Source organism: Onychostoma macrolepis, chromosome 08 (genome assembly GCF_012432095.1).
Source record: "Onychostoma macrolepis isolate SWU-2019 chromosome 08, ASM1243209v1, whole genome shotgun sequence".
Taxonomy (NCBI): Eukaryota; Metazoa; Chordata; class Actinopteri; order Cypriniformes; family Cyprinidae; genus Onychostoma; species Onychostoma macrolepis.
Genome location: NC_081162.1, coordinates 14,798,516 through 14,811,625, shown reverse-complemented (window position 1 = coordinate 14,811,625; position 13,110 = coordinate 14,798,516). Strand labels below are relative to the sequence as shown.

Genomic DNA, 13,110 nt, shown 5'->3' with positions numbered 1-13,110 from the left:
ACATGTTTTGTAACTCTTATTTTGAAACGCTTTCTGCCCATCTCCTTTTGTGGGTAATCTCGCGAGATTTTAGACCAAACACACTCATAGCAAGTTTGGCTAAAATGTTCAGCCATACAAGTCAACATACAGAGGTAAATTATAACATTTCTGCATACTTAACAATAAGGGCAGATCTATCAACTCGCATTGTGTCATGAATGAACAAGCAAGGTTATCAAAATACAGAGTTTATAACGCTACAGGTGAGTGACAGTTTGATGCGGCGTCAAAACGTGACCAGCTGCAGACCTGCTAATCGGCCCGTGGCTGGAGGAGTCCGTCAATGGATCCGTTATTTCAGAGCGTTTGTGTTGTAAAATATTAATTGTCTCTCCCCCGTATTATATTTTGGGCCTGGCCACATAATGACACTAATTTCGCTATAAATGACACTTTAAAGATTTTGACATTGAAATTCCTTTTTTGAATGCAGATTCAGATAGATTTGGTGTAGGCAGATGTAATTGTCATACTTTGTTTATCTTTTTAAAATCTCATAATGAGGCAATAAGTAAGATTTTCATGTACAAAATGCTTGTCTGAAATGCCTATCATCAGGAGACACGTTAAGGTGTTTTACGGTGTGGATGTTTTTTTTCCCGTTTGTATTTCATAGCTACACAAAACTATTTTGCGAGGAGAGGAGCAGCCATCTCTCCAGAGATGTGAGGACTGCTGTTCCTTGTACCACTGTCCTTTCTGTGGGCCTGAAATGTTCAAACCCACCATCAAAAGCAAATGTTTAAAACATTTACAAGGTCACAGAAGAAGAGCGATAAGGCACAAGGGCAAGTATTAAATAATGTGTGTAAGAAATTACAAGCATTTAAATGTATATATTTTACTTGAAAGTATCCCAGGCAATGAATGAAGTCACAAGAATAAATGAAGGAACAGAATAATCAAGTATTAAAATTTACTGAAACATAGAATTTTATAGAAGCAAATGGATATCTAACAGAGGACCCTTTTCCTTTTTTTTTTCACTAGAGTTCTTCATTTTTAAATGTCATTTAAAGTGCCGAACTGCTCCACACTTTCACTGCGTCAGCTGCACATCCACTTTTATGAGGAAAGATGGTTTTCTAAAACACCTGGCCATGTGCGAGAGCAAAAAACCCAAGGTAACTGTTGTGGAGTTGAAATCAGGTGAGAGTTCACCTGCACCAGATCTTCATCTGACTGCATCTGAGGCTGGCAGTACTGATGAGATGCCTGTCGGTGAAGGACACAAGAATCTGATCTCTGAAGATGCTCAGGAAATCAGGAGAAGAAAAGCAAACATTGAGCAACACTTGTGCCCTAAAAGAGTAAGTTTATTTTTTCTCTTTTTTTATGTATCTATATACACTACTATTCAAAAGTTTGAGGTTAGTAAAATGTTTAAAAAACATAAATAATGCTTATATTTAGCATGATAATGATAATAAATATTTCTTGAGCACCAAATCAGCATATTAGAATAATTTCTGAAGGATCATGTGACACTGAAGACTGGAAGAATCTTTGGGGCCTTGTTGTGTCAAAATTTGTGACAAGCTGTAGAAATTGATATTATAAACATACAAATCTCTATTCACCCTGTGCTGTTGCAGGCTGTAAGTGAGGAGACAGTGAGCCAGGGACCCAGTGATTCAGAGATTGCAGACCAAAACTCCACAGGTGAGTCTCATCAAACAGAAAATATTCTACATAATGCAATTTGCTTGACTTTGACCTTTCATTTACAATGTGACAAATGACCTAAGTACTATCAGGCACAGATTTAAACATATTTTTATTCAGTGATTATTTGATCATAGTGACAAAAATGATTTTAGTCAAAATTAGTTTAGGCTGTCATTCCATCCAGTCACAGGATTTCAATCATGTTTGATAATTTGAGTCGATTTTAGAGTACATTGTTTTCAATTGTCATGCATGTTTCGTTTGTGGCGTTCAGACCGGCTTGAAAGTCTGGTCATTTGTGATCCTCAGTCATTTATTGTATGATGTCCAGTTATTCTATGTAAACATATACAAAGCCTATTGTTTTATCGTGCAGTGTGTTCCAGCCAAAAGTCTGATTCTCTGTCAGTCTGGCTGACAACAAGACTATGAAATGCAGTGAGTCTTGTGCATATCCATGTCCTCTGATCAGAGTGTTTGATATTCTTACTCTCTTTAGTCTCAGGTGAAGGAGGGACTATGGAGGAGCAGGTGAGAACAGATGACCCAACTATATCCCCAGTGGATGAAGGAGATCCTTCAGTGGCAGATCTCTCTGTAGTGGATCATAATGATACAGAGACAAATTCTGCTGCCAATCCTCATCCTATAGAGGCTGATGTCGCCATACAGACTTTGGTAAATGAGATGTTCTCTGGACACACATCTGTTGAAAGCACCCTCCCACAAAAATCCAGATCCGATGCACAAGATCTGTGTCCATTCTGTGGTTTAATGCTGCACAGGAAGAATCTGCAGGTGCATTTAAGAAGGAAGCACCCAGATCAAGTGTCAAACCAGGAGAAACCTGCCTTTGCTCAGGTGAAAAACCCAAAACAACAGAGACTCCCTTTGCGACAACAACAGAAGGTGAGAGAAGTTCATCTTTTGGGAGGTTTCGCAGATTTTTTACTCTTTAGAGCAGGGTTTATGAGGGAACTGCATTGAGTTTGTGAGTTAAATTAAAAACAAAATAGAAAGCGAGTAAGTAATTTATTTGTTTACCTACATGTCATGTGACCAGTTACTGACATCAGAGGACTGTGAATGTGCAAATGTGTTGTTAAATTATCAAAATATTAACTTAAAATGTCAGGGGTAAATATTTTTATGTCAAAGGGGTTTGGTTGACAGAAAAGTTTCTGTCATCATTTATTTAGTCTCATGTTATTCCAAACATGCAGGTTTTCAGTGATGGTGTGTAAATGACAGATTTATGGGGGAACTATTCCTTTATTGTTGACTTGTCTCAGATATTTCTTCTATACATATTTAAATAATAGGAAAATAATATAAATAATTTTTATAAATATGAATAATAATCCTGAATAATTTCAATCTAAAGATAAATAGTAACAAACGTTGCAGACATTCTTTATACAGCCAAAAGGGAATCGCAATATCTTAAATCTGACGGGAAACGAAAGGACATTATTACGTGATTTTACACACAGCAAAACCCAATACTTTGTACATGATACTATGGATACGTATTATGCGTAAACACAAGAGTTCTTCAAAACTAACGCAGGTAAATAAAGATCACAGTGTCGAAAGTGTGATGAATAAACCGAAACACCCCCCTCAGAGGCCTCAGAATGGATGCGTCCGCACCGAAAGTGCTTTGTCCGCGGATGAAACATCGGCTCTCACCGACACTCCAGCGATTTTTTCCGATCTCACTTTTCTGTCACGACGGTCCTCTTCAATTCACTGGACCGGTGTGGATTATTGTTGGTGACATGCGTTGCGGTGGCGTCTGTGTTGTTGTTGTTTTAGCCAGATTTCATTTGCGCCCAGCTGACCCACATCTATTTTAAGGTGCAAATGTAAACGGTGCTACTTTTTAACGTCTGATCACAATCTTTTTTTAACGTGTTGCTGCTTTATTATTGACAGAATACATCTTTTTAGTGAGCTCACTGGAAGCGTAATATCGTTATCAAAGCGTTAGAAACACCAGTGAAATAAAAATAGGTTATTTTATATCGCTAAATGTGACTAAATGTGTAACTCTAGCTATTTGTTAATTAGTTTCGTTAACGTTACATACAAAAAAAAAAAAAGAAAAAGGAAAGTTTATAGTACGTGAGATAGTAACTTACTTAAGTAGTTTATATGATTCATATATGAGTTCATATTTGTCAGTGGACTCTAAAGTGTCAGAAATGGGCTGATTTACAGTGTGAGCCCACAAGAAAGGCAGGTTCATGCTTGTTTTCTGTTTATGTTGACTCAGTGTATATGTTTGTGGTCTCAGATTGCAATGGAGAGTGAAATCAGAGATCTGTTCAGACACTGTATCAGGTTTCCAGTGCCCATATCTGCCTCTGTGGTCGCTGATGAGCTGGTGGACACTGCCAATGAAAAGCGTTGTATCACCATATTGACCCGTAAGTATATTGGAGAGTCCTGTTATGTGGTTTTATGGTGCATTCTCTATTTAATTAGTTATATGACTTCATGATGCTTGCTTTTCAACTCTCTTTCTCTGCAGGTTGGAGTCAGTGTGATTTGGAGAGAGGGGTGAAACGGCGTTTCTCTCAGAGATGGACTTTACTGTGTAAACACGACACAATCGAGCATGTGCTGCCGTCTGGAACAAGCTCACACATAGAGAAGGAGTAGGAGATGCAGATATTCGGATATGCAGATATTCATGTATCTCAAGAGATTACAAGTAAACAACATACCTGTCATCAAAATGCATCTCTCACTTTCAGGTTGCTCAGCAGCCATTCTCCTTCTGGGACTCTGCAAGCTGTCATCCGGGAGGACGCAGGACATCAGTACGTGGAGGTAATGGATATCTTTGATATTTAAATATTGAATTATTAACTTATGATTCTTAATCCTCCTTTTTTAATTTGGTAGGTTTGGGGCCAAAATGGTCTGGAGAAAAGTTTGGACCTTACAGCTCTAAATAAACATGGAAAAGTGTATGAAGATGGTAAGAAACACTTTTTGTTGTCCATGGGGTTGTCCACCAGGGGTTTCAAATCAGTAACTGTCTAATAGAAATGAACCAAGAACTTGTACTGACTTTGAGGTCTACTTAAGGTTCACGAGACAAGGATGCATGCATCAAATTGATCAAAATTGACAAGAAAGTCATATATAATTTATATAAATAAATTCTGTTCTTTAGAACTTTATATTCATCCAAGAATCTTCAAAAAATGTTTCACAGTTTACACAAAAATATTAAGCAAAGCAATTATTTTCAAAATTGATAACAATAAGAAATGTTTCTAGAGCACCAAATCGTCATACAGTGTTATATGACTGATGACTGAAGCATTGGCTGCTGAAAATTTAGCTTTGCCATCACAAGATAACTTGCATTTTGAAATTGAAAATAGTTATTTTAAGTGGAAATAATGTTTCACAATATTACTGTTTTACTGTATATTTGATTAAATAAATGCAGCGCTGTTAAACATGAGAGACTTATTTAAAAAAATATTTACAAATGTTACCGACCCCAAACTTTTGAATGGTTGTGTAGTTGAAGATACACATTTATGTGGGGAGTCATTCTGTAATTTGGAAACTAATGATTCTTTTTAGTAGTCAGTGGCTTTCAGGTCTTTTTTTTCAGTCTGGAGCCCAGATCTTTGTTTAAGGATATCTGTCTGATTGTGTGTACTTTGTTTCTTTGTGTATCATTAGCTCAGTTTGCATGTCTGGCCTGGTCACCATGTGAAAAAAAGTTGCTCTATGTAGCTGAAAAAAAGAGGGTGGAGCCATCAGCGCATTCATCAGTTGCATCAGCCAATGAGGATGGTGGACTAGTGTTGCTTGAGGAACAGGTGAAATGTCTTCTCCCACATATGCTTTCATACAGTAACCGTTATGGCTAGATATTTGAAGATATGCGTTCAAGGTTTTTGAAGAAGTCATGTGTGCATTTCTCAGGATAAGAACATATATGTTGAAGACTGGGGTGAAGGTCTGGTGGGTAAGAGCTGTCCTGTCTTGTGTGTGGCTGATCTCAACAAAGGGGCAGTTATCGTATATGCTGGCATCCCTCCTCATATATCACCAGGACAGGTGAGTCAGATGTATATTACAATTCTCATTTGTCTAATGGATAATCAATTATGTTATGCCATACATGGTAGATGTTATATCAGCAATCTCAAATTCAACTGAATTATAAAATATTCCTTGTTCTTTCTTAAGGCTCTGTGGGCACCTAATGGGAGGGGCGTGGTGTTTGTGGGCCAATGGAATGAGCCGTTCAGACTGGGCCTGACATTCTGCTCTAATCGTAGGTGAGGGGCGGAGTTAAAGATAGCTTCAACGGCTATCATTTTTTCCTTTTTCCTATTGATTCAGTAATAATCTCACAATCTCTCAAGTGCTAGTGTTTAATAAGATGCTTGTATTAGATCATTAATTCTGTTTTTTCTTTCTTTTTCCAGATCGGCTCTCTACTACCTGGATATGAAAGGAAACTGTGGTAAATATCTTTATAGGAGGGTATACAGTTTTGTATACAGTTTTGTGAAACTAGAACTGTAGGTCCTGTAACCTCTCTTTGTCCAATATGACCTGTCTTGGCCAGAGTGCTTGTCAGCTGAAGGTGTGTCTGTTTCAAGCCCTCAAATGAGTCCAGACACGTGCTGGATCGTATACTTGCAGGGACAGGTGTTTGGACCACATCGTCAGTGCCTGAGAATGATGCTGGTGAGAACATATACAGTTCAATATATCATACACAAATTGCTTCATAATAAATGCTGTTCTTTTGAACTCTTTATTCATTAAGAACCTTGAAAAAAATGTATCATGGTTTCCACAAGAATATTAAGGAGCACAACTTTTTTCAAAATGGATAGTAATAAGAAATGTATTTGAGTACCAAATCAGTATGTTAGAATGATTTCTGATGGACCATGTGACACTGCAGATGGCTACTGAAAGTTCAGCTTTGCCAAGAAAACGCATTAAAATAAAAGTGAATAATACTTCACAATTTTACTGTTTTTACTGTATTTTCAATCAAACAATTGCAGCCTTGGTGAGCATAAGAGACATATTTGAATAAGATGAATCTTACTGACCTAAAATCAGACTATTTATTAGACTACTTTCAATTTTTTTTTTTTTTTTTGTCTCTTTTGTCTCTTTTTTTTATGTCTTGTAGTATGACATGAAGAACAGAAGCACTTCGGTCTTAGTAGATGTGGTCAGGAGAGCAGAAAAAGGTGCTTGGATGAAAACACACATGCATACACAATGAAGAGTGACGTGAAGTCAGTTTCATTTGTATAGCGCTTTTCACAGTGGACATAGGTGCAATGTCATGTCCCTTCACAGGTCAGTTTGCTGGTGTATATGAATCATTGCCATCTCAATGCTGGTCTGCAGATAATGAGAGAATCTTCTTTAGCAGTGCCTGTGAAAACAATAAGGTAAACAAAACATTAATACACATACACAAAAATTACCAGTGCTTGACCAAAATAGTGAAGAAAAAAAATTGGGACACTGTTAAATATCTTGCATAGAAAACCTGTATATCTCCCATTTGTGCACTGTGTGGATTCTGAATTTCTGATTCTTACCCCCGGTTTCACAGACAAAACTTAAGCCTAGTCCTAGACTAAAATGTAAGTCTGAGCTGTTTCAACTGAAATAAACTTGCACTCATCTTAAAATATATCAGTGCCTTTGTTTTGTCTCAAGATGAACCCCAGTAATGTCTTTTTTTTTTTTTTTCTCTAAGCATGTTTATAAAAATTACTTAAATGTCCTAATTGAACTATGGCCTAATCCTGGTTTAGTCTAAGCCCTGTCTGTGAAACTGGGCCTTAGTGTTACGATTTTGTGATTTGCACCATCTGTTCTTCTAGGCAGTGTTCTCAGTTGACAGAACCACAGGAAGAGTCACACAAGCGTGCGGACTGGATGCGCTAAGACTAGGTAGTGTAAATATGGAGTGATGTCATGACTTCTCTGACTCCGTAAGGAGGAAAGATATTCTAAGGCCATTTAGTCACTTTACTGTCAGTATCATTACTATGTTTCTTGCCAATTGTGACAGTCATTAATTCTGTGTGTGTGTGTGTGTGTGTGTGTGTGTGTGTTTGGTAGATGATTTCGGAAGCGTGCAGCTGTTGACAATACAAAAAGACCTGATGATGATGAGCTGCTCATCTCCAAATCAACCTCCCTGCCTGGTACAACCATTCACACATGCACACACTTTTCTATAATAGTCATCTGTCACTGAAGAAACTGTTACATGTAACACTGTTTGTTTTCTGAAGAAAGTTGGCTTCCTCTCATCAGTGGATCAGGCTGAGGACATGCACCTCTGTAATGTGGGCGGAGCAGATGTGTATGAGGGATTTGATTGGCAGCCCATGTTGATCACACCCCCTTCTCAAGAGGAGAACCATCAGTTCTGTGAGTAAGATGGATATATCATCAGATTTACAGCTGCTACCAGCAATATTTCTTTGTGATTTTATTCTTTCCTCCACTCTACTTTATATAGCTGGACTGAATTTTGGAGCAATTTTGTTGAAGCCATACAATCTTCCAGAGAGAAGGAAAAGTCCTCTAGTGGTGAATATACATGGTAAGACTGACTATTTTTTTTGTTCATGACGTCATTATTTCTCAGACGTGAGTGATCAGTAAAGTATTTGTCTGTGCAGGTGGTCCTCATGCTCATTTTGCTGCTGACTGGAACGCCACAGCTGCTGCTTTAACCAAACTGGGATTTGCTGTTCTGATGGGTAGGGTGTATATGTGGCATTCTAGTTCCTGTCACAACAAAAAAATAGAGAATGAGCACTGATTTAAAGTATGACGTTGTGTGTCACAGTGAACTACAGGGGCTCCACTGGTTTTGGTCAAGATGGCATAGAGTCTCTACTTGGAAACGTTGGCAGTCAGGACGTCAAAGATGTTCATGTGTGTATATGCACAAATAATGTGTGCATATTGAGGAAAAATTAGCTCATTTGTCTTTTTTTTGTGTCCAGAGGGCAGTGTTGTGCACTTTGCAGAATGAGACGACCCTTGATCCTGATAGGGTGGCAGTGATGGGTGGCTCTCATGGTGGTTTTCTGGCCTGCCACCTGGTTGGTCAGTATCCAGATTTCTACAGAGCTTGTGCAGCAAGGAACCCTGTGATCAACGCAGCCACGCTGCTTGGAACCAGTGATATTGTAGACTGGTAACACACTAACATTTACATTCGTTAATAACCCTGCTATTAAAGATGAAAAAGTGTTTGCAGTGGCTGAAGGTGACTGCAATGTTGTTATGTGCTTATGCTGTCCCTACAGGAGATATTCCTCTGTGGGGATTCAGTATGCTTTTGACCGGCTGCCCACATCACAGTCCCTCATTTCCATGCTGGAGAAGTCACCCATAATACACGCTGCACAGGTATACACACACACGTTTACTAACCTAATTTAAATGTGTACATTGCATAGACTTCTATTTTTATACACAGCTAGTTATAAATACTGAACCCTAACTCTAACAGAAAAACGTGTACATTTATAAAAAAACCCCTAAAAAAACAAACCTATTATTTTATACCCTTGTTTTACAAAGGAGAACATCTCCAAAAGCTGTTTTTGGGAGGCTTTGTTAGGTATAACTCACTTCTGGGTACAAATTTATCCCCGTAATATGGTCAGATAGGTGCACACTCACTCATACACACACAAACACAGGAATAGTGATTTAGTGTATATAGTATTTCTTTGGGTAGCATAAGCTTAATATCTAAATAGTGAATCTTAATATGGTTTGTGTACATGTGTGTTTAGATCCGTGCTCCTGTGTTGTTGATGTTGGGTGGGAGAGACAGGAGAGTATCACCTCACCAGGGTCTGGAGCTCTACAGAGCACTCAAGAGCAGGAATACACCTGTCAGGTACACACACAAACACCTGCATTTAATAAACACCCATATTATACTGATATTACTTATAGTGATAGACTAGACTGATTAAATTTGGACATTTTGGGATTGTTGGTATTGGCCAATAATGGCATCTACAACAACCTTGTCAATGGATAATAAACTTTTCCTTTTGCAGAGTATGATACAGTTTGGGATCAGAAAGATTTTTTTAAGAAGTCGACTGTGCTCACCATGGCTGCATTTATTTGATCAAAAATACAGTTAAAACAGTAACATTTAAAAAAATATTTTTACAAATTAAAATAACTGTTCTATTTTAATATATTCTAAAATATTTTAGGACTTTTTGATGAATAGAAAGTTTAAAAGAACAGCATTTATTTGAAATAGACATATTTTGTAACAAATGTCTATCATAAAAAAAAAAATCAATTTAATGCGTCCTTGATGAATAAAGGTATTACTTTAATAATAAAAAATAAATCTTACTGACCCCAAATCTATGAAACTGTATGTTGTTTTAGTAAGTTTTAAGTTAAATAAATATTGGTTTCATTTGGCAATGTTTGCTCTTTGCTTTTGAAAAACCCACTGCAGTCAACCACTAATCACTATTTTGAAGTGTACAGCCTTCTCTTTCTTTTTTCCTGTCTTTATCACACACATTCTCTTTTTCTCTCTCTTTGTCTGTCCCTCAGGTTATTGTGGTACAGTGATGAGGGTCATTCGCTGTCTAAAGTCAACACTCAGTCTGACTGCTTCCTCAACATCGTTCTGTGGTTTAAAGAACATTTAAACTGATGCAACATTTCTCAGAAACGCATATGAAAATATTTATCAGATGCTTTTTTTTTGTCTGCACATATTGTGTTTGACATTCTTGCCAAAACTGTAGATGTCCATGAATGTTGCACTGAAGCTGAAGTTAAAGGTTATACAGGTCACTGTCCACTAGGGGACAGACCAGTCCATGTTAAATTAGCACTGCTAAAATAAGGGGTCAAATGCCAAAGGATGAAATCATTATGTTTAGAAATCAGAGCTCATGTACTGTGATACTGAACTTCTCTTTTTAGAGTCAATATCTGAACATTCACTCTCTTTTGTGAGATGTTTACTCTTCGCTGTTTTTAATGGACAGTAATGATCTTGCCAATATTTTTAGATCAAACCTGTTTGACTTTAAATACAAATACATGGTGATCATTTGTAGATTTAAATTAGTTTGATTATGAAAAAAGTACATTTAGGATGGAAAGCAGAAGAGAAGAACAAAAAGCTATTTTCTAGTTTCTGAAATGTATCTATAGAGATCTTCAACATTCCATATTTATAAACATGATACGAGACAGAAATGTGTGATATTTATTTTGGCCAATGCCTATACACTGCTTTGGTGAAAGCTGTACCAGCTCACATGTCTAAAAGACTCGTGTCCATTTCACTTGCAGCCACTTAAGAAAGGTATTTCCCTCAAAGATTTCTTTGTTTCATAGGTTTGGAATATTTTTGTCCTTTGAACACTTAATCTCCAAATCCTCTTTGACAGATTCATTTAGCTCTTGTGTTTCTATCATGAACTTTGTTTATAATGCTTTTTATTTTATTATTAGGTATTCTGGTTTGCCATTTGTGGCATGTAGAACACCAGCCAGTTTTATGTTACAGTGTTTTATGGCCAATTATAGCATGTGGATTTTCAATATTCTGGCTGTCTCAGGGGGCAGATTGCTTTATATCCTGTTAAGATTGCATTGCTAATGACCCACAGAGAAAGAAGTAGAACACAACAGGTCACCTGAGACCATTGCCACTGTATGTTTGTGTGTGTGTGTGTGTGTGTGTGTGTGTGTGTGTTTTAGAGAGAGAGAGGGAGAAAGAAAGAAAGCTCTGTATTATTCCCCCTTTGATCAGGTTTGGTGTAGGTGTCTGGGTCTTAGGCAGGTCAAATATCATTAAAAGTCTTTACTCTCTGTCTCAGTCTGCCTAGATGCTGAACGACATGCTCATAAAGGAAGATTAAAGAGCAAAGCAGAATTTGAGAATAAACACAAACACCCAAAAAGCAGAAAATCATTGCCAGGGGGTGAAAAGCAGATGAAAAGCAGAAGCAGATTAGAGGAAGTAGGGAGAAAAATCTGAGTAGGTTTAAGGTCACACTGGGGTAAAATGAGCCACAGCTTAGTTGGTGCTCTCATGAGCTGTGATGCGACAACTAAACGAAAACACGAAAGTTATCTGAATGCTGGGAGTTGGGTAAGATCCAGTAGGCCTGGGGTACGTTGAATCAACAGCCATAAGTATAACACAGCTTGAAGCAGTGAATCTATTTGAGTTGGCAAAGTAATACAGCATAAATTAAATCCTTCAGACATCTTTGTTATACTTTGGTTCATGTTGCTTTTGGACATTAGTCTTATATAAGTTTTTTTTTAATTTTTATCTTAAAGTAGATCTTCAAACTGATAAACAGCTCTGCTCTGTTTTGTTTTCACCTATTAATTAGAAAAAGGAAACAACACAAACTGGCTCACCTTACCACAGGCCCAAAGTAAAGGTGTGAGTAGTGGTCAGTGTCCATCCAAATGGGTGCCCACCCAAAAGAAAACAAATTTATTTTTTAGCATAGATTTTCACGTTTTTTTATTGATTTATTGGCTGTTAGATCATTTATTGGACTATAATATTTGCTTGCCTCTGCATTGTTTCAATAGGATGTCTGTCATTGTCCATCATATATAAACTAAGTCAGTTCAATGCCACCAGTGCCAAAAGACTTTTTTTCTGAAGTCTGAAATATTAAACAATGAGCTATATAAAAGCAGTGTTGTTGTAGTATTATTTATATATTATTATAGTGTTTGTTGCATTTTTAATTATATTTTATTTTAATGAATGAATATCACTTTTAAATTGTTTTGGTTATAGTCGTAGGTAACAATGACAATGTTTAAAAGTTGTTAACACAAGTGTCAACTGAATCCTGAATAAATATTGAAAAGGAAAACCTATGTGGTTTATAAATACAGCATTTAATATTTATTTCATTTCAGTTACCGGAAACAATTAGTAATAGTTTTGCATTATCAGTACTATATATATATATATATATATATATATATATATATATTTAAAAACTATTTTTCTTCAGTCTCACTAAATTCCCTGCAGACTCGCATGAAGTCCCCAGGTCTCTGTTGGCATAATGTGGAAAATGAGCAAAAGGGTAAAAAGACTGTAAAATAGTCCAATCCAGAGAAAGAGAGATTGTTTAATAGATAGTGGTAAGGGTGAATGAGGAGGGCCAGAACTGCCAAGTCATACCCATTAATGAAAGAGTATACAAGTAGTGGGGCTGCTCGTGTGTGGTTATCAGTGTGTTTAGACAGAAGGCTCTGGATGGGATTAGAGTGAAAGGACATTAAACGAGAGCATTTCCACCTGCTTGTGATTTAGTGTGT

General features: G+C 37.1%; 1 protein-coding gene across 4 annotated transcripts; it reads left to right on the top strand.

Moving 5' to 3' along the window:
* The first annotated feature begins 21 nt into the window (after positions 1–21).
* Positions 22–12,716, top strand: zgc:136971 (S9 family peptidase). Of its 4 annotated transcripts, none has more exons than XM_058784147.1 (26): positions 22–134; positions 659–830; positions 1,033–1,352; positions 1,638–1,704; positions 2,210–2,619; positions 4,010–4,142; positions 4,247–4,373; positions 4,473–4,548; positions 4,624–4,699; positions 5,422–5,561; positions 5,668–5,802; positions 5,935–6,026; positions 6,177–6,214; positions 6,320–6,441; positions 6,902–6,962; positions 7,075–7,169; positions 7,611–7,680; positions 7,852–7,937; positions 8,028–8,166; positions 8,258–8,341; positions 8,421–8,501; positions 8,591–8,679; positions 8,751–8,944; positions 9,057–9,159; positions 9,552–9,658; positions 10,348–12,716. In XM_058784147.1, exons 1-26 carry the CDS (start codon positions 105–107, stop codon positions 10,448–10,450), a joined length of 3,150 nt encoding a protein of 1,049 aa, XP_058640130.1. In that variant the 5' UTR covers positions 22–104; the 3' UTR covers positions 10,451–12,716. The 4 variants fall into 4 exon arrangements, with proteins under 4 accessions (XP_058640130.1, XP_058640129.1, XP_058640131.1 ...); XM_058784146.1 differs by lacking the exon at positions 22–134 and adding an exon at positions 167–245; XM_058784148.1 differs by lacking the exon at positions 22–134 and adding an exon at positions 311–355.
* Positions 12,717–13,110: the final 394 nt, after the last annotated feature.